The sequence below is a fragment of the Pseudophryne corroboree genome, chromosome 2 (assembly GCF_028390025.1).
Source record: "Pseudophryne corroboree isolate aPseCor3 chromosome 2, aPseCor3.hap2, whole genome shotgun sequence".
Classification (NCBI taxonomy): Eukaryota; Metazoa; Chordata; class Amphibia; order Anura; family Myobatrachidae; genus Pseudophryne; species Pseudophryne corroboree.
The window spans coordinates 785,560,001-785,582,360 of NC_086445.1; the positions used below are offsets into that span (position 1 = coordinate 785,560,001).

Here is a 22,360-nt window from a genome sequence, read left to right on the forward strand (position 1 = left end):
GGGCCGTTCGCTTATCAAGACTTACCGTGGCTACGTTTGACGGAATGGCAGTTGAATGCCAGATCTTAGCTCGGAAAGGTATCCCGAGTGAGGTCATTCCTAACCTGATACAGGCCAGGAAGGGGGTAACATCTAAACATTACCTTCGCATTTGGAAGAAATATGTTTCTTGGTGTGAGGCCAAGAAGTATCCGGCGGTGGAGTTTCAATGTGTACATTTTCTTCTTTTCCTGCAAGCAGGGATGGGTATGGGACTGAGATTGGGCTCCATCAATGTCCAGATCTCAGCTTTCTCCATCTTCTTCCAAAAACAATTGGCTGTTCTTCCTGAGGTTCAGACCTTTTTGAAAGAGGTTCTGCACATCCAGCCTCCCTTTGTGGCGCCTACGGCACCATGGGATTATGATGTGGTGTTGCAGTTCCTACAATCTGCTTGGTTTGAGCCTCTACAGGAGGCCGATCTCAAGTTTCTCACGTGGAAGGCTGTCATCTTGTTGGCCTTGGCTTCTGCACGACACGTGTCGGAGTTGGGGGGCTTTATCTTATAAAAGCCTCTATCTGATCTTCCATGAGGACAGGGTGGAACTTAGGACTCGTCCACAGTTCCTGCCTAAGGTTGTGTCAGCTTTCCATATCAACCAACCTATTGTGGTGCCAGTGGCTACTGACTAATCAATTACTTCAAAGGTCTTGGATGTAGTGAGGACTTTGAAGATTTACGTGAAGAGGTCGGCTCTTCATAGGAAAAGTGACTCTCTGTTTGTCCTCTATGATCCCAAGAAAATTGGATGTCCTGCTTCTAAGCAGTCGATTTCGCGCTGGATCAGGTTCACTATCCAGCATGCCTATTCCACGGCAGGATTGCCGTGTCCGAAATCTGTAAAGGCCCACTCTACTTGTAAAGTGGGCTCTTCCTGGGCGGCTGCCCGGGGTGTCTCGGCAGTACAACTCTGCCGAGCAGCTACTTGGTCTGGAGCGAACACTTTTGCCAGGTTTTACAAGTTCGATACTTTGGCCTCTGATGACCTCAAGTTTGGTCAAGCAGTGTTGCAGGAGCCTCCACGCTCTCCCTCCCATACTGGGAGCTTTGGTACATCCCCATGGAACTAATATGGACTCCAGCATCCTCTAGGATGTAAGAGAAAATAGGATTTTGGTTACCTACCGGTAAATCCTTTTCTTGTAGTTCATAGAGGATGTTGGGCGCCTGCCCAGCGCTTCATTTTCCTGCATTGGTTTTATGGTTCAGTGTTACCTGGTTCCTAGGTACCGTATATACTCGAGTATAAGCCGAGCCCCCCTCTGCTTATACTCGAGTGATGCTCCAGGACCACAATGAAAAGTACCTGCTTGAGGTGGTCGGCGGCAGCAGTGTGAGATATCCCCGGGGTACGCTGCCCTGTCGGATTCCACTGCGCTGGTGACCTGCTCTGCTCTGTATGCTTCCGGGTGAGCGGCGCCCGCAAACCACCACCCACCCCTGTGGAGCCATTTGCTCTATCTGCTTCCGGGTGAGCTAGGTGAGCTGCGCCCGCAACCCCCCGTGGACCGTGCGCCAGAGCAGTTAGCGTCGAGGGGTGCTGATGAGAAGCCGAGATGCCCTCACTAGTTGCAATGCGCACATCCTGATAGTTATAGTTATTGTTGATACCATATTGGTTTTGTTGATTCTCTTTTCCACTTACAGAGCTAGTTTACTGATTTTCTTTGAAATAAATATTAAAAAAACATTTAACCTACTGATGCCTCAATTAATGTAATTTTATTGGTTTCTATTTTTATTTTTGAAATTTACCAGTAGCTGCTGCATTTCCCACCCTAGGCTTAAACTCGAGTCAATAAGTTTTCCCAGTTTTTTGTGGTAAAATTAGGTGCCTCGGCTTATATTCGGGTCAACTTATACTCGAGTATATATGGTAAGTTCTGCGTTATTTACTGTTTCAGCTGTTGCTGAGTTATTCCGGCATGTTGGCCGGATTCTCATGTTTGTGTGAGCTGGTATGAATCTCGCCACTATCTGTGTAATTCCTTCTCTTGAAGTATGTCGTCTCCTCGGGCACAGTTTCTAGACTGAGTCTGGTAGGAGGGGCATAGAGGGAGGAGCCAGCCACACTATTAAACTCTTAAAGTGCCAATGGCTCCTGGTGTACCAGTCTATACCCCATGGTACTAATATGGACCCCAGCATCCTCTACGGACTACGAGAAAAAAAGGATTTACCGATAGGTAACCAAAATCCTATTATATATATATATATATATATATATATATATATATATATATATATACTGTATATTATTTTCTTTTAATGTGTTAAGCCTCCACCTCTTACAACTAAAAAAATAATTGATATGAAATATATTATACACTCTTTTATGGATGTATGTTTTCTATGTCACTGTACAGTATTTTGCAAGTCAAAGCTTCTACTCAGTTGTAACAAAGGTATGCATATATAGGTATTCTGATGTTATCCTCCAAGAATTGAAATTGTATAAAACCGTGATTTAATTTTTAAATGTTGGAAAATATTTTATTTTACCTCCTAGCAAATGTCAAACATACTGTTTGGGTAGCAAAGATTATCCTTTTTTAGTTATCATTCCAGTTAATTATCATGAGGTTCTATATAGATTTTACAAGTTTTCCCCTGCTACAATCCTATTACTAGTGTTTTAAAAAAAATCACAATTTACATTTTGATTTTGTATTTTAGTATCATCCATTGGTGGCATAATACAAAAGAAAAACATTTATCATTGATTATTTTATTTTATTGATAAAGCTGGGGGTCCTGTTTTTTTTTTTTTTTTTTTTTTCGTAAAAATGTATTTTTCTGTGCAAAACTAGTTTTAAGATAAGTTCGTTTCACACATGAAAATGTATAAAAATTGATTTCTAGAAAAAAATGAGCTTTGTAAGATAATATTGAAATTGTTGCATTTACACCTTTTAAGAAGCTCCTTTAAATCAAATCCGTAGCTAAGCTACAAATACCTGGCCAGATACACGTAAATGTGGTTATGTCAGTATTTTCCTGTTTTCAAACAATATAGCACTAAAAATCTAGTATTGATAGGATGAAGATGCCCTACAGTATGTGTAGTGTGTCCCAGCAGATAGAATCCCACCAGGCAACCACTCTAACCCACTCTAGCTAGGAAAACATCCCAGTCAAACAAACTATATCTGTACTGAGTTTTCTGCTGATTATTAGACATCATTTAATAAAACTTGTAAATGCATAAGTGCAATGTAAAGCAATATATGTTCCTGTGACACATCCATCATTGTCTGCCTTTGCTGTGAGTAATGCTAGATCAAACATTAATCTCTTTATTTTTCTTTTTTTTTTTGTCCATAGCTCTTCATCTCATGACTTATCCAACTCTTGGGACCAAACCAACTTGCAGAGAAGTTCTGGACATTTCAGCTCAATGGGTAGTATGGACAGTATTGACCAAACCTACCAAACAGGAAGACTTTCTTCTGCCAAATCTAATAACAGCATAGATTATTTAGGTAACCAAAGTCAGAGGGATTCAGCATATGGTTCTTTTTATACCAGTTTCATCACACCAGATCAAACCATATCTAAAACTGCTTCTGCTTCAACTGAAAATTTATTGTGTAAAATCAATGAAAGGGACCATCCAAATCCAGGACATCGTAAGTCTGGCCAGCTCTTACAGGAGATTGGAGTAGTGGATAATAGACAGGAATATCAGTCTCCTTCTACATTCTATGAGAGTAGTAAGCCACAACGAACAGATGATAGCACTGATTCAAGGCATTCCGGGCGATCAAACTTTGGACCAGTCTGGTATGTTCCTGATAAGAAGAAGACAACTTCTTCACCTCCTCCTCCGCCTCCTCCGCTTCGCAGTGACAGCTATGCCATTACTAAAACCCATGAGAAAACTGCACCTTCACACACAGAATTGACAAGCACACCGCACTTTAATGTTGCAAACCGATCTAATTCAAGAACTGAATGGAATTCAGAAATTGCAGATTATCAACAAAACCTTGTTAGACTACCAGATAGGAGCCTAGTAGATATGAGGCACATCAGCAATTCTACCTACCGGTCTGAGATCAATTTGGATCAAGTAGTACCCTATCAAGACAAATACCAGAACAATGCACCCAACTCCAATAGATTACAATTGTCGCAGTCCACCAGTGATGTGCGTTTTGCACAACCTTCTTATAGTTACCATCACCAACGTCAGTATAGTGATGAAAGCACTTTCTTTAAAAATACAAAAGCCTCAACATCCATTAAAGCACAACCACAACAAGTTGCCTTTTATTCTGGAAATCGTGAGTTGGTAAATGACCCAACACTTGTTTACAATACACATAGGTCAAGAGTTTCTAGCTCTTCTGAAAGCAATACTGGGGGAAAGGTAAAGGGAGACAGTAATAGACAGAGCTGTAGTAACAGTGCAGGTTCAAAACAGCCACCTCAGGGAACAGTTTCTCAACATCAGTGTAGGGAAGAGTATGGTAATGTAGATATTTTATCTAATAGAAGACCAATTCCGCAAGACAGTGCTGCCCTGGATATCAATTACTGTCTACCTCAGCAGCACAGCCTAACATCACCAGAAAACAGGCAGAAGTACAGTCCAAAAATGGCCGATAGAAAAGACGGTCACCTGAGTAATAATGAACGAAAAAATCTGGATTATTGTGAGGGTCAATATAACAATCAGAATTTTGCCCAGCCCGAGATTTCAAGCAAAGCTGTGTCGGGCAGTAAATACAGGTCTCATCAGAAAGATTATTCCTGGACTGAAGAAGAAGAGAGCAGAATAACACCCCAGATTACACCTATGTTGCATTCTTTATCTCAAGAAGGAAGAAATCAATTATCTCAAGAAGGAAGAAATCAATCAGTTAGCTCCCCAGATACCACTGAAAAACAACCATTCTCAGAATCAGGTAAACAGTCTCGAAGGAGTGACCGCTTTGCAACTACTCTGAGAAATGAAATTCAACAAAGGCGGGCTCGTCTGCAGAAAAGCAAAAGTACAGCAGCTTTGACAGAGTCAAATGAAGGGGAACATTCAGAAAACTGGAACCATGATTCTATGGAAAGTATGAATCCTTCATCTGATGGGTCTTTTTCAAGCACATACAAGAACCATTTAAAGGAGGCCCAAGCTAGAGTTCTAAGGGCTACCTCTTTCAAGCGTCGAGATCTAGAACCTGGACTTATTGATCCTTCATTGTCTCCAGAACCGAGAAATCAGGTCTATAACATTTCAAAGCCAGGTTTTCCTCCAGATGTCACTTCCAACCCTTATGATCTGGTTCAACCAAAGCAATATACATCAGAAAGCAGCTCCCAAATTATATCACGCATTGGGGGCAGAAAAAGGTTTACAGCACAGCAAAAACTGAAGTCTTACTCTGAGCCTGAAAATATGAACGAAGTTGGAATATATGAGGATACTCCCCATTTACAAAAGTCAAATGCATCCCAAGGAGCTGTTGGATCTTTTGCAGACAGATGGAAGTTCTTTGAGGAGACAAGCAAGTATACACCGCCAGGACCTGCTCCAAAAGTTATTCCTCATAGTTTTTCTGAAGAAAAATATGAGACCCAAAACGTAAACGATTATGAAAAAGAACCCCAAGATTCAGGGCACGATAAGAGGTCTCGGGCTGCGTCTTTAGGACTTGACCAGCTATCGAATAGGGAAAAGAATCCTACAGTTCGATCTGACAAGGTTCGTTATAAAGCTACTGATAATATTATAACAGACCAGCCTCAGAGATTAGGGACTTTTGCAGAATACCAAGCATCTTGGAAAGAACAGAAAAAAACGCTAGAAAGGAAGAATTCTGGAAGATGTCACTCAGCTGATAACATTCTTGATGCTGGGATTGAGCAGAGTCAAAAATCACAATACAATCATGAAAGGTCCAGATCATCTCCTACGACCGATTTCTATGCACAGGTGAGCTTCTGAAATCTGTGCGTTTTACAAATTTCAAAGTATATTATTTAGTTGGTGGTGAATGTGAATATATTTTTATCCAGTTATGATGAAGCTACAGTAAGGCTTATTAAATATGTTTGGTAAAATAGCTGGAGATCAGTTCAGATCCAAATGTCCAGGTTAAATAAAAGTGACATTTTTAAATGACGCTTAATTATATAGTTTGAAACTGAATAGTAAATAGCGTTCTTTCAAATATAAACTTAGCTGGCACCTTACAAGTTGAGAATCAGGTATGAGTATTTGTAACAAGCCCTTTTTTCAATACTTTTTTAGTGTCCGTACCGATATAATTGCATATAATTGTTACTGGGCCACATTTAGAGGTGTACGCAAAACCGTTAGTTTGCGTACATCTCCCATGTTATTAGATATGCGCATGTGCAGATCTGTGTCTTCAAGGTCGCTCGCAGTGCCCCCTCAGAACCATCCTGATTGAAAGACTGTTGCCAATTGTTGCTTGAAAAGGTTGGAGACGGCCAGCATTTCAGAAAACGAGGGCATGTAAAACCTTTTTTTCTAGGCATGCCAAGGTGAGTTTATGCATCCTTGGACGCAGCTTCACAGGCCCTGGCTGCATGAAAGCATCGTCCATCCTACCGATGTTCATATAGAGTGATCTGATCCTGCACCTTCAGACATAGCAGCGATCACAAAAGCCTGCAGGAGGCCTGAAGATGCCTCCTGGGGCATTAGCATATTTTAGCATAGCTGCTGCGTACAAAGATGCAACATCTGTGCTAACACTTCCATCTCTGAATCAGGCCCACACTTGCAGGTTCCATTAAATTTCGTTTTAGCACTTTCTATCTTTGCCTTTATAAAGTAGATTTCCAACTGAATAGTACAATTTATAAATACTTGTGACCCACAGAGCGAGATAATTAGCAATCGTTTATCTACTGTCAAATACCTTTGCTGCGAGAGGTATGTGGCTGAGGTGAGAACTGAACCCACAACTTTGTATACAAAGGCAACACCTAACCCACTACTACACACCCTTCTAAGATTGTTTGTGGTCCTAGAAGGCACAACCCTAGCTACAAAAACAGAGATTCAAAAGTAAACATTTATAATGATAGATTGATGTTTTTCTTCCCTGTTCATTAATTGATCATGAAATTGTGTGTGTAATTTGTAATTCAGTGCATGTAATAATGGTAGCATGAGCTACATATTATTTGATCAACCAGTTACTAGAGTAGACTGAAGTTGTAGATCATGCAGAGTAGTAAACAAGTATTATGTAAAGTTAGGACAGTGAAAATCCAAGGTAAATGATTTTACCTTACTGATGAACTGTGCCTTTTAATTAGGACACCTCTAAATATGAACCATTATAGAGAACGTTTTATCTTTAGCTGGAGTTTTTCTTCAGGGCTGTCCAGTCAATGTCCTAGCTCCCACAATTAATTTTACAATTTCTTGCTTTATTGTAAGTGTTTATATATCATTACAGACTTGCCTAACAAGATTGTTTATACTTTATTGTAATGCATACCAATAAATGTTTTATTTTAATAATCTTTAATTAAATGTAAGAGTGCTCCAATACCAGAGTCCTCCTTTCTGTTTGTAGTTTGACAGTACTGCCCCTTGATTCTTAAACGCACTACCAACAGATGGCATTACCTGTAGTATACTGTAGGGTTGTATTGATCTATGGTGGTTGAATAAGCTCCACCTACTAGGATAAATATGTGATCCTATTTGACAGGTTCTGTGTGGAATCTAACCTTCTCTTTCACCCCTGGTACTTAGCTGATGTGGTTTGTGCACCATACCATTGAGAATTGATACTTTCATTTGGTCCAAATGGATTTTCTAATAGGGGTAAATAGAGTTAGGATTGCAGTAGCTAAATGAGAATAGGCAATGTCACACAGGCTGCACACCAGCTCTCTTCACAGCTATGGAGCTTGGGTAGTACACAGTAGCAATGTTCTGCAAGACCTGCTGGACATTGTGGGACTGAACCAACAGCTTACCGTTAAAAACCGCCTTGACTATTTTATATGCACTGAGTCAGTGCAGCATATACACTGATTCTCACCTTTTAATTGTGAAAATACACTCCTGGAAAGAAGGAATTTGTTAAAGGGATTGTAAAGTGGTCTTGTTGCATGGGATGCCATCTCCCATCAAATGTCAGTAATCATCAATAACGGAACAATTTCCTGTGTCTACCACACCTTCTGTCTGTCACCCCTGACTCTGCCCACTGCTTTCCTCCTCGCATGCAATCTATCTTACATTCCTGTTGCCTATTTCTCAACATGAGACCAAAAACTATTATCAATTATTTTCCACCTCGGTTACAGCAACCTTGATCTCCACATCCAGTGCACCATCCTGCAAATCCCTGCACTGTATCCTCCAGAATCCAATATATATTGCTCAACCTAACACAAATCACTGATTTTCCTAGCCATTACTGAAACCTGGATTTTCCCCTATGACACCACTTCTCCTGCAGCTCTCTCCTCTAGGGACCTCACATTCTATCGCCTCCCCCGGTCTGGGAGGCCGCGCTGTAGGGAAAACCCGATATGTCTGTGAATGACGTCATTCACAGACATATCGGGTGTACACGCCCACCGATGCACTACAGATATATCGCCCATTCAGTCGGATATAGGGATTCTTTCTTCGATTTAGTAACCTCTCAGCCCACCGCCTAATGACCTGTGCGGTGCTTAATCAATAGTCACAGGATACAAGCAAGATATTTATTTGATGCAATTAAATCTCTTCAGAAGGATGTTACTTTCTCAGCTGAAAGTGCTAGGAATGGTATCTGGTCAAAACCCAGACAGTCAGAATCCCGACCGTGAATTCCTGACGGTCACAATGCTGACGGATCCATGCAGTGAGTGTTAGGGTTCGTTTTAGGTTTAGGCACTAAGGGGAGAGGAACTTGATCCCTAGAGGAGGAGGAGGAGGGCCCATAGGCAGTAGGGCCCACCTGTGGTTTCCCCTGTGGACCAGTCCGACCCTGTAGATGGGTGACTGAGGGAGCTGGCACTTTACATTTTAGATGTGTGACTGGTTTCTCCCCCTCCATGCCCCCATCAGACCCAGTTTTAGAAATGTGCCCAAGGGAGACGGTCACCATTTCTCCAGAGTTTTATTTTATTTTTAACTATTTTTAACATACTGACTTATATACTGGGAGCAGACCGGACCCCCATTGGCCTGCCTATACATAACACACCCCGGACGTCACATTGGCAGCAGGGCAGCTTGCCAGCAGAGTGTGCATTGCAGTATGCAATTTCAAATTTAGCACTAGCCGGGTAGCAGCGGTTGAAGGGGCCAGATCTACACAGGCTGGCCGGAATGCAGCACATCCTGCTCTTCCCGCCCTCCAGACTTCCGGTATGTGGCGTCCTGCTCGTCGGGCACCATTTTCAACTACAGGCTCTGGGTCTCAATTACTTCCAGTGGTCTGTGACTCTGCCAGGCAGCATCATTCAGTGCTGCACTCCCTATCCAGCTATACAGTATACAGCTCTACAGCATCCCCTCTACAGGGGCCATGAGTGATTAGAGTTATATTAGGGGAGTTATATATTGTGGGAAGGGTGTGACACTCCTCCTTCAGTATTGCTGTGCTTTCTCACTGTACTTTTGTGTGTGTGTTTTTCTGCAGTCTGTACCCAATGTCAAAGTGCAGCAACGAAGGCAAATAAGGTGTTAGCATGCATAAAACGGGGAGTTGAGACAAGGGATGAGAGTGCAATCCCATAGCTCTTAAGTGTCCCGATTTTCGAGGGACAGCCCCGCTGTTCAACCCACGGGCCACAGTGTCCCGTGCTTGGGGAAGGGGGGGGGGGCAGTTGGGAGGATCCTGTCACTCTGCTTTTAGCAGAGCAGCAGTGAATAGACACTGTGCGCATGCGCACAGCGTCTCTTCACAGGAGACTGAGAGACTGGGGGCGTGTCAGCAACTCACAGAGCACTGGCCATGCCCTTGCTGTGACGATAACGGGAGACGTGACTGCACAGAATGGTCCCGGGTCTCCAGATCTCAAAGTTGGGAGGTATGTAATCCTACCACTGTATAAATCATTGGTACGGCCACACCTTGAATATTGTGTACAGTTCTGGGCACCTCACTATAAAAAAAGATATCTTGGAATTTGAAAGGGTTCAGAGGCAAGCCACAAAATTGATTAAGGGGTTAGAGGCACTGGATTATGAGAAAAGACGTACTAGGTTAGAATTGTTCACACTAGAAAAGAGGCGTCTAAGAGGAGACATTATTAATATTTACAAATAAACGGACAATAATTAAGCTATTAGGTGATTTGTTTATTGAGAGATCTCTACACAGGACATGCGGACATCTTCTGAGTTTAGAGGAGAGATAATTTCATACCCAACAAAGGAAAAGGGTTCTTCACAGTAAAGGCAGTAAGGATTTGGAATTCTCTGCCAGAGATGGTAGTAATGGCAGACTCAGTCAATATGTTTAAAAATTTCTAAAATTTCTAACTGAAAAAGATATCCAAGGATATAGCATTTAAAATTAATGTATTTTAGAAACAGCACAAATTATAGTTGTCATATAGACTTAAAACATAACTTAATCTGGGTCATTATAGTTAAACTATAGTTGTATACAGAATAGTGTACAGGGCCCTACACACTGGACGACATTTTATATATGAAAGATATTGTGTAAAAATAACGATGTATCATTCATATCGTTCATTGTGGATGCACCAACGATGAACGATGCGCGTCCCCGCAGTCGTTTATTGTTGGTCTGTCATCATTTATCATTGCAAGCCAATTTGAACTACTTCTTTTTTTTTTAAACACTTTTTATTGGGTGGATCACAAAGTTGTTACAAAAGAAACAAAACATACCTGTCACAACTGAGGGCCTGAGCTGATGGGAGGAAGCCTCAGTTGTAGGGGCTGAGGTGAAACTAAACTTGGGAGGTTTAATCAGACCCCTAGACATGTAAGTACGGTGTAGGAAGATTGCCCGAAGGCGTGACCATGACAACCAGGATTTAAAAGTCAATAAAAGTTTATTAACAGAACTCCATGTATTCACAGCAGTGGTAAATGAATAAAGATATGCAGTAGTTCAAATGAAACAGTTCCTGGATCACTATAGCTTGGCAAGGGCCACAGGGTACTGGTAGGATAAGGTACAGTTCTTAATGTCCCAGAGATGGAATGTCCTTACCAGACCCGTCCGTAGTAGTGAGAGTAGCCAAGGAACACACCAGCAGATGTATCACTGGAAGCTGGTAACACTGTAGTTGAGGTGACTGCTGTGGATGCTGGATGCAACCAGCCAGGTGTTGAAAACATGGAGTGGATGCTGGATGGAACCAGCCAGGTAGTAGAATGAAGCTAGGGAGCGAAGATATGGGAAATGCTGATATACGGGTACCGATGGTTTGCGGGTACCGAGGATATGTAGGTATCCGCTGGAGAAGCACGGGCACTTTAAGGTAGTTGATCACTGCTGGAAGCTGACCGCTGGAAGCAGATGGATCTGTAGCTGGAAGCTGGAGTAGTCATGGAAGACTGCAGAGTCAGGCTGCACCGCAAGGTGGTAAGCTGGTGCGGGTCTCTTAGTGGTAACTGGAGACAGGAGCTGGAAACCTGGAACAAAACAACCACAGGAGAGAGAGACTGGAAACAGGGTTTGACAACCAAAGCACTGACGATATCCTAGTGCAGGCTCAGTCCCTTTATACCCTTAGGTATACCGGGATTGGATGACCAATTAGGCAGACTCCAGCGGAGCTATGGATTGGAGGTCAAGATCATGTGACTGAAACTAAGATGGAGCGCCCATACCGGCCAGTGGAGGGAAACCTTGTTTGTAACACCACATGGAGATTCCTCTGTAATGGCGGCGGTGAACACAGAGAACGCCGACTTGCATCTCAAACCTTTAGCTCGGACGGCCGCGGCCGCAGTAGGTGAGGAGTGCCACATACCTTGTAATGCGTTGAGAATATGGAGATGATGCCCGAGGCCCCGCTGGCAGGTGACGCCATGCCAGTCGCCCGGGCATTAGAAAGGCAATATCCACGGATCAGCAGAGATGAGACATGACGTATGGATGCTAGCCACATAGCAGGGAACCGGGCCTAGGACTCTGGGACAACCTTAGGAGACACCTGAAAGGTAAATAATGGCGTCCAGATACCCGGATCGTGACAGCACCCCCCCCCCCCCCCCTTTAGGAGTGGCCCCATGACACTACTTAGGCTTCTGAGGAAATCTGGAGTGGAAATTCCGGACCAAAGTAGGAGCATGGACATCTGAAGCATTGGTCCAAGAGCGTTCCTCAGGACCATAGCCCTTCCAATCAATAAGATACTGTAGCTGACCATAGCGGAAACGTGAATCCAGAATCTTGGCAACTTCATACTGGACTTTAGGAGCCGAAGGTAGTGCAGAATGGAATCGATTCAGAATCAGCGGTTTCAGAAGGGAAACATGGAATGTCCTAGGAATTTTCAAGAATGGGGGTAACTGGAGTTTGTAAGCAACAGGATTGATAACTTGTTCAATTTGAAAAGGGCCAATGTAACGAGGTGCAAACTTCATGCTTGGAACTCTTAATCTCAAATTCTTCGTAGACAACCACACACGATCACCCACCTTGAGAGCAGGAACTGCCCTACGCTTCTTATCTGCAAACTTCTTGTATCTGAATGATGCTTTGAGCAGAGCCACTCGGACATTTTTCCAGTTATTTGAAAACTGGCGCAAGGTGATATCAACTGCTGGTACAGAAGTCGCTGGAATTCTGGAACTTTAAGGTGGAATCCATAGTTGATGAAGAATGGTGTTGCAGAAGATGAGGAATGATATTGGTTGTTATGGCTGAACTCGGCCCAGGGAAGGAGTTGAACCCAGTCATCTTGAGAGGAAGACACATAGATGCGGAGGAAGGCCTCCAAGTCCTGATTCACCCTCTCAGTTTGACCATTGGTCTGAGGATGGTAAGCTGTAGAGAACTTTAATTTGACTTGGAGGGCTTGACACAAACTTCGCCAAAATTTGGCTACAAATTGTACTCCTCTATCAGAGATGATTTCCTCGGGAAGACCGTGTAATCGGAAGATCTCTTGAATGAATACTTGAGCCAACTTGGAAGCCGACGAAAGACCGGTGAGATGAATGAAATGTGCCATCTTGGTAAACCGGTCAACCACTACCCAGATGGTATTAAATTTGTTGCACATAGGCAGGTCTGTAACAAAGTCCATCGACAAATGGGTCCACGGTCGACGGGGAACAGATAATGGAACCAGTTGCCCTGCAGGCGACTGGCGGGAGACTTTGTGTTGGGCACACTTTGGGCAAGAAGCAATAAACTCCATGACGTCCTTCTTCAGAGTTGGCCACCAATAAGACCTAGAGATAAACTCAAGGGTTTTCTGATTGCCTGTATGTCCGGCAAAACGGGAAGCATTTGCCCAATGCATGAGCTTCTTCCTTAACACCGGCTTCACAAAACTTTTCCCTGGTGGGGGCATAGAGTCCATCCTTACCGTGGAGAATGCCAACGGATTAATAATAGGATGCTTGTCAGAAGACTCCGACTCATTTTCTTGCTCCCAAGAGCGGGAAAGGGCATCGGCCTTGCGATTCTGAGAGCCCGGACAGAACTGGAGTTTAAAGTCGAACCTGGAAAAGAAAAGTGCCCATCTGGCCTGGCGAGGATTAAGACATTGTGCGCCTTTCAAGTACAAAAGATTCTTGTGATTGGTAAGTATGGTGATCGAATGAGAAGCTCCCTCCAGCAGGTATCTCCACTCTTCCAGAGCGAGTTTGATGGCCAGCAACTCCTGATCGCCAATGGCATAGTTGCGCTCAGCTGGAGAAAACTTCCGGGAGAAGAAGCTGCAAGGATGTAGATGACCATCTTTAGCTCTCTGGGAAAGTACCGCCCCTACTCCAACGGAAGAGGCATCCACCTCCAGGATGAAAGGAGAGTTAATGTCGGGCTGTTTCAAAACCGGAGCAGAGATGAATCAGATGAAACAGATAACAGATGAAAGGCTTGCATAGCTTCTTCAGACCACTTGGACGGATTAGCACCCTTCTTGGTTAACGCAGTGATAGGCGCCACAATGGTGGAAAAGTCTCGTATAAACTTTCTGTAATAATTGGCGAATCCTAAAAACCTCTGGACCCCTTTGAGGGTTAAAGGTATCGGCCAATTCTGGATTGCTTGTAATTTCTCAGGATCCATTTCTAGTCCGGAACCGGACACAATGTAGCCTAGAAACGGAATGGATTTGACTTCAAAAACACACTTCTCCAATTTGTAATAGAGATGATTGACACGGAGACGGGACAGAACTTCCTTTACCCAGAAACGATGTTCCTCCAGATTATTGGCAAAGATAAGTATATCGTCTAGATAAACCACGACATGACGATATAAGATGTCTCTGAAGATCTCGTTCACGAAATGCTGGAAGACAGCTGGAGCATTACTTAATCCGAAAGGCATGACGAGGTACTCATAATGTCCATCACGGGTGTTAAAGGCGGTCTTCCACTCGTCACCCTCTCGGATCCGGATGAGGTTGTAGGCACCCCTCAAATCTAATTTCGTGAAGATGGTTGCTCCGCTGACTCTATCGAAGAGTTCTGTAATCAAGGGTAAAGGATATCGGTTCTTGACGGTGATGTCGTTCAAGCCTCTGTAGTCGATGCATGGCCGCAGGCCACCGTCTTTTTTCTTAACGAAGAAGAAACCTGCGCCAGCTGGGGAGGAAGAAGGTCGAATGAAACCCTTCGCCAGATTCTCCTTAATATATTCTTCCATAGAATGCGTTTCTGGTAAAGACAACGGATAGGTTCGGCCTCGAGGTGGAACCTTCCCTGGGATGAGATCGATTGGACAGTCCCATTCCCTATGAGGAGGAAGGATATCAGCAGAAGCTTTACTGAACACGTCCGTGTAATCTTGATACGGAGGAGGTGGAACATCCAACGACTTGGAGGAGGAAAAACAAACAGGAAGCACTTTGGACAAACAGGTCTCAGTACAGGAAGGACCCCATGCCAGGATTTGAGTAGTCATCCAGTCAATCGATGGGTTATGGAGACGAAGCCATGGAAGGCCCAAAACCACTGGATGTGTGGCTCTTGGAATCACTAGGAAAGAAAGAAATTCTGAATGGAGAACTCCAACTCCCAGACGGACTGATAGAGTTCTTAAAGAAATAACTGCGTCAAAAATCTTACTGCCATCCACGGCAGTCAAAGAAATGGATGAAGAAAGTCTCTCAGTGGGTAGGGACCACCGTTTAACATATGCTTCAGTTATGAAATTCCCAGCTGCTCCGGAATCTAGGAGGGCAATAACGTTCCTATAACGTTGAGCAATTTGAAGCGAGACTGGGAGATTACAATCATGAGGTGATGGAGAGGAGAGCATTACTCCTAGCCGGCCCTCTCCTTGGCGGGCTAGGACTTGAAGTTTCCCGGACGTTTGGGACAGGCATTGATTGCGTGAGACGGAGCTGCACAATAAAGACATAGGGACTCAGAAAGACGTCTTCGGCGCTCAGCTGGAGATAGACGGGAACGACCAATTTGCATGGGCTCATCTTTGGATGGAGACGGTTGACGAGGAGGAGGAGCACAAGGTTTTGGAATAGATGAACTTCCCCGCTCAGTTGCTCTTTCTCTGAACCGTAGATCAACTTTTGTACAAAGAGATATTAGCTCATCCAACTTAGAGGGCAAGTCTCTGGTAGCTAATTCGTCCTTGATGCGTTCAGATAAACCATGCCAGAATGCAGCATACAGGGCTTCGTCGTTCCATGCCAGTTCGGATGCCAGGATCTTGAACTGTATTAGGTACTGTCCCACAGTACGTGTTCCCTGGCGCAAACGGAGAATCTCAGAAGAAGCTGAAGTTACACGGCCTGGCTCGTCGAAGATGCGCCTGAATGTCGTTACAAAGTCAGTATATGAGGACAACAGGGTATCGGATTTCTCCCATAAAGGTGATGCCCAATCAAGGGCTGAGCCACTGAGGAGGGAAATAATATAAGCAATTTTAGTGCGATCACTAGGGAAACTGCCAGGTTGTAGCTCGAAATGAATTTCACATTGATTGAGAAATCCCCTGCAAGATCTTGGAGATCCATCAAATTTAGCTGGCGTTGGAAGATGAAGACGTGGAGCAGAAATGGGTAAGGTGGGTGGGGTCACAACTGGTGTCACTGTGGTGGACGCACCGGATGCCCCTGATCCACGGAGAGTCGTTTGGATCCCATCCAGCCGAGTAGAGAGATCCTGGAGACAGCGGATAATGTGGCCTTGTGCAGCCTCCTGATGTTCGAGTCTGGCTACCAGTTCTTGCATCGGCCTGGCCACTTGATCCTGGTCTCCGGCTGGATTCATATGGTCAGTGCTTACTGTCACAACTGAGGGCCTGAGCTGACGGGAGGAAGCCTCAGTTGTAGGGGCTGAGGAGAAACTAAACTTGGGAGGTTTAATCAGACCCCTAGACATGTAAGTACGGTGTGGGAAGATTGCCCGAAGGCGTGACCATGACAACCAGGATTTAAAAGTCAATAAAAGTTTATTAACAGAACTCCATGTATTCACAGCAGTGGTAAATGAATAAAGATATGCAGTAGTTCAAATGAAACAGTTCCTGGATCACTATAGCTTGGCAAGGGCCACAGGGTACTGGTAGGATAAGGTACAGTTCTTAATGTCCCAAAGATGGAATGTCCTTACCAGACCCGTCCGTAGTAGTGAGAGTAGCCAAGGAACACACCAGCAGATGTATCACTGGAAGCTGGTAACACTGTAGTTGAGGTGACTGCTGTGGATGCTGGATGGAACCAGCCAGGTGTTGAAAACATGTAGTGGATGGTGGATGGAACCAGCCAGGTAGTAGAATGAAGCTAGGGAGCGAAGATATGGGAAATGCTGATATATGGGTACTGATGGTTTGCGGGTACCGAGGATATGTAGGTATCCGCTGGAGAAGCACGGGCACTTTAAGGTAGTTGATCACTGCTGGAAGCTGACCGCTAGAAGCAGATGGATCTGTAGGTGAAAGCTGGAATAGTCATAGAAGACTGCAGAGTCAGGCTGCACCGCAAGGTGGTAAGCTGGTGCGGGTCTCTTAGTGGTAACTGGAGACAGGAGCTGGAAACCTGGAACAAAACAACCACAGGAGAGAGAGACTGGAAACAGGGTTTGACAACCAAAGCACTGACGATTTCCTAGTGCAGGCTCAGTCCCTTTATACCCTTAGGTATACCGGGATTGGATGACCAATTAGGCAGACTCCAGCGGAGCTTTGGATTGGAGGTCAGGATCACGTGACTGAAACTAAGATGGCTGCGCCCATACCGGCCAGTGGAGGGAAACCTTGTTTGTAACACCACATGGAGATTCCTCTGTAATGGCGGCGGTGAACACAGAGAACGCCGACTTGCGTCTCAAACCTTCAGCTCGGACGGCCGCGGCCACAGTAGGTGAGGAGTGCCACATACCTTGTAATGCGTTGAGAATATGGAGATGATGCCCGAGGCCCCGCTGGCAGGTGACGCCATGCCAGTCGCCCGGGCATTAGAAAGGCAATATCCACGGATCAGCAGAGATGAGACATGACGTATGGATGCTAGCCACATAGCAGGGAACCGGGCCTAGGACGCTGGGACAACCTTAGGAGACACCTGAAAGGTAAATAATGGCGTTCAGATACCCGGATCGGGACAATGCCAGGCAAAATAGGTAGGCAAAGTACAGATGTAACTGCAATAACTTGTAACAGCAACAGATTGGATCCAGTTTTGGAATTTAAAGCAATTTAAAGGGTTACTCTCGGCAATGGAGTGGCCGTCCGTCAAAGAGAGTTGGTAGTAGAGATTAGAAGAAAGTAATAACCGAAGAGAAAATAGAAGGAGTCAGGGAGACAGGGGAGAAAGAGCAGGTCAAGTCAGAATGAAAGAAAAGGAGGAGAGAGAAGGGGAGGGGTGGCCTCCAAAGACAAGAGATTGGTGGAGCAGCAATGCAGGGTATCAAGTTACAAATGGGGAGGAAGCCTGTTGTAAGCTAGCCAGGGAGACCATATTTTATCAAATTGTTTAGAGGAGTTACGAATAACAGCGGTCATGTATTCCATTTTATGTACATACCAAATTCGGGAGATTATCACCGGCATTGGGGAGGGAGTCGGGCTCTTCCAGTCCGTGGCTATTTGGCATGTCATAGCCGAAACTACATGTCGAAATAACTTGTTTTGGTGTCGATTAAGAGTAGGGAGAGTCATAGGGAGCAGAAAGTATTGGGGGTCAGGAGAAATGGAGATTTCAAATAGGTGCGAGAGCAAGGCAATAAGCTCACCCCAGATTTTAAAAATTTTCGGGCAGGTCCAACAGATGTGTATAAACGAGCCTACGTCTGCACAACCCCTCCAGCATCTATCCGAGGTGTCGGGGAACATAGTATGTAAGCGGGTAGGGACATAATACCAGCGGTAGAGCAATTTGTAGATATTTTCTTTAATTTTAACACATATGGAACTGGAAGTTGCATTATCCCAGATATCTACCCAGTCTTCATTGTCTATAGTAAATCTCAGCTCCTTTTCCCACGCCAGTTCGTGAGGGGCCTGGGGTGAAGTAGATTTGTCGCTAAGCAAAGCATAAATATCGGAAATGAGGCCCTTAGTGTTGGTGTGTTTCCAGCTAATGTATTCGAAGGGGGATAATTTTCTATTGAGAAGGATAGTGGTAATGGTGGAGTGGAAGTGTCTAATTTGCAGATAGCGGAAGAAGTCCGAAGAAGGGATTACTGTTCCGTCGCGGATATCTGCAAATTGAGGGAAGGAAGCGTCAGAAGTAATGTCATTAATATACAACATGCCGCTCGAGCGCCAGGTTGCATACGAGGATCTACACGTACCCGGGGGGAAGGCTGGATTATGGAACAATAGAATTAGTGGGGACGGGAGTGGGGCCAAAGTAAACCGTCTATTAGTCAAGTCCCATGTCGCTAATGAACGACATACCACGGGATGTGAAAGGACCGTACGGGGGCGCTGGTTCCTGCGAAGCCATAATAGGGATGATAGTGTGGCCAGACCCAATTCCTCTGCCTCAATCCTCACCCAAACCTTCCCCGTCCCGCCCTCGTTGCACCATTGTGCACACTGAGAGAGCTGCGCAGCATAAAAGTATTTTCTAAAGTCCGGGATACCCAGCCCTCCCTCTCTGGAAGGGCGCTGAAGTAGTTTAAGTCTGACGCGAGGGCGTTTACGGTTCCTGATAAAAAAGGATGTTTGGTGTTGCAAGGTCTTAAAAACATAAGGAGGAAACAAATACAAAAGTCGGGGGAGCACACTCATCTTGACAGAGTTTATTCTGCCTATCCAGGAGATGAAGTAATTGGACCACTCCAACAAATCATTTTTGATTGTTTGCAATAAGCGGGGGTAATTTGCTTGGAAAAGTTGGTGGTGATGGTGGGCAAGTACGTACCGAGGTACTTGATTTTCTTTTTATACCAGTTACAGGGTAGCATAGTTTGTAAATCGTGTTTGAGTGTTGCCGGGATATGAAAGTCAAGGATCTCCGTTTTGTCAACGTTAATTTTATAACCGGAAAACTGAGAATATAAACGGATCTCGGTTAAAAGAGAGGGAAGGGATTGGGCTGGATCCATGAGAGAAATCAGGACATCATCAGCATAATAACGCAATCTTGTGCTCGGTTAAGCCCGTAGACACCCCGTGGATAGCAGTGTTATTACGAATCTTTGCTGCCAGAGGCTCCATGACTAGTGCAAAAATTAAAGGAGAAAGTGGGCACCCCTGCCTGGTGCCATTGGCAATCCCAAAACTGGCAGATGAAACACCGTTAACTAAAACCTGGGCCGATGGGGAGCGGTAAAGTGCTTTGATCCCCTCTAAAAATTTACCAGAGAATCCCAATTTATCAAGGACTGCGAAGGCGAAAGACCACGAAATGCGGTCGAAAGCCTTCTCCGCGTCAAGAGCCAGAATGAGGGAAGCAGACTTGCGCTTTTGGATGAAGTAGATTAGGTCTATGGCCCTTCGAGTGTTGTCTGACGCCTGGCGTCCAGGGATGAATCCGACCTGATCCGGGTGGACCAGGCCGGACAGCAGGGGAGTCAGACGGTTGACTAATATTTTCGCATATATCTTCAGATCAACGTTCAGTAGTGAGATTGGTCTATAATTTGAGCAACTAGTCGGGTCTTTATCAGGTTTTGGGATTACCACGATATCGGCCCGGGTCGTCTCCGGCAGAAAGGAGGCTCCCTCAAGAATATCATTGAATAAAGAGGAGAGGTGCGGGGCTAGCTCCTTCGCAAACAATTTATGATATTGGGCCGTGAAACCATCTGTCCCGGAGCGGCTGACGAACGCATAGAGCGTATAGCAGCTATTGTCTCCTCATCCGAAATCCGACTATTAAGGGTATCTAATTGGGTGTCAGACAGGGCTGGAAGGGGGGTATCAGACAAGTATGAGTGCACTCCCCCAACTCCGTCAGGAGACAGAGGGGGCGAATCAGACAGGTTATAGAGGGAACTATAAAACAATCGAAAATCTTCGGTCATCACCTCAGGGTCATATGTATAGGTTCCCCTCTGTGGGGAATACAACTTATCTGTCGCGCCTAGCGCCTGTTTACGGCGTAGTTTATTGGCCAGTAGGGTGTCTATTCTATCCATTTTGGCATAAAAACGTTGCCGGAGTTTCCGGAGAATTAGTGCTGCACGGTTAGAAAGAAGGGTATTCAGTTGGCCCCGGAGAGAGTCGATCTGAGAGAGCAGAGAAGCATCGGGAGTTGCTTTATGTTGAGTTAGTAAAGTGGCTATTTCTGATTCGAGTGAGCGGATCTCCAGCGCAGCTTTTTTCCTAATTGCCGACGATTTCGCCAGCAGAGTGCCACGTATTGTGGCCTTGTGAGCCTCCCACAGGACACTAAGCGAGATGTCGGGAGACACATTTTCGGAGAAGTAGTGTGTAATTGCTAACCGGATTTCCTCCAAAGCAGAAGGATGTTGCAAAAGCGAGTCGTCAAGACGCCATTTATATTTCCTATGAGGTGTGCGGTATTTATCTATGAGGAGGTAGACCCCAGCATGGTCCGTCCACGTCAGTGGCGTGATACCCGCATCAGTAATCAGTGGTACAAGGGCAGAGGAGATGTGAATCATATCGATCCTAGAGTAGTGTTGGTGTGGAGCCGAGAAATGGGTTTAAGTCTTTAGCGTGGGGGTGTTGGGATCGCCAGGCGTCACAGAGGCCGTGATGTTTCAAGGAGGCAGTGAGAGTACGGGAGGCCCGAGGTAGGGTCGTCATGGAAGCGTGAGGAGGAGGGCCGGATCTATCTAACAGCGGGTCGATGATGGTATTAAAATCACCGCCCATAATAATGCTTCCCTGTGCTTCTTTGGACAGGCGTTTAGACAGAGAGTCAAAAAACAGAGATTGGTCATGGTTGGGAGCATATGTGGAGACCAAAGTGAGAGTCACAGAGCGGAGGGTACCCATTACCATAAGAAACCGTCCGTCTGGGTCCATCACAGTCCTAGAGTGGATAAACGGGATATTACGGTGAATTAAAATGGCTACACCACGTTTTTTACAGTCCGTCGAGGCAAAGTAGGACTGGGAAAACCATTTACCCCTAAGCCGGGTATGGGAACCAGTGAGATGTGTTTCTTGGAGAAAGGCTATATCGGCTTTTTCTCGCCTGCAGGCGCTCAGAAACACAGTACGCTTCCTAGGAGAGTTCAAGCCATTTACATTGACCGAAAATATTTTAAGGGACATGGCTATTCATATAAGGGAGTACGACATATTGCAAAAAATGACCAAATAAAGTACAATCTAAGCCAGGTGGGGGCCACCCCTCGGGAAGGAGAGAAAGAGAGAGCGAAAGTATCAGAAAAAAGCCACAAGAAAGAAGAGGAAAAGAAAAACGTAGAGAAAAAAGAACCCAAACGGGGAAAAATCCCTGAAATTGTGGGTCCCATTCAAGGACCGCAGGAGAAGAGAACTGCATAAACAACAATGTATACATCAAAAAGGGAGTGTTGGGGGGTAACTGAGGTACCATGCGACAGAGGCTTGACTGCCTGGACCATAAAAATAGAATGTGGCCGTGGCCGCTTTACAGCTTTAGAGAACATAATATATAACGTATAGGACTGTGTCCAAACAAAAAAGGGGGGGGGGGGAAGGGGAGGGGGGAGAGAAAAAGACAGTGAGGGGGGGAAAGGTGTGTGGGGGGGGGGGAAACGATGGACAAAGGAGGAAGAAAGACCGACATAGAAATGCATTA

At 44.9% G+C, this 22,360-nt stretch overlaps 1 protein-coding gene across 3 annotated transcripts in view; it reads left to right on the forward strand.

Annotated features, from left to right (window-relative positions):
* Positions 1-22,360, forward strand: part of SHROOM2 (shroom family member 2) — a 505,814-nt gene that overhangs the window by 315,501 nt on the left and 167,953 nt on the right. For all 3 annotated transcript variants that reach the window (XM_063955520.1, XM_063955521.1, XM_063955522.1), the window contains one exon: positions 3,365-5,972. In XM_063955520.1, coding sequence (XP_063811590.1) covers positions 3,365-5,972 — 2,608 coding nt within the window. The remainder of the gene's footprint in view (positions 1-3,364; positions 5,973-22,360) is intronic.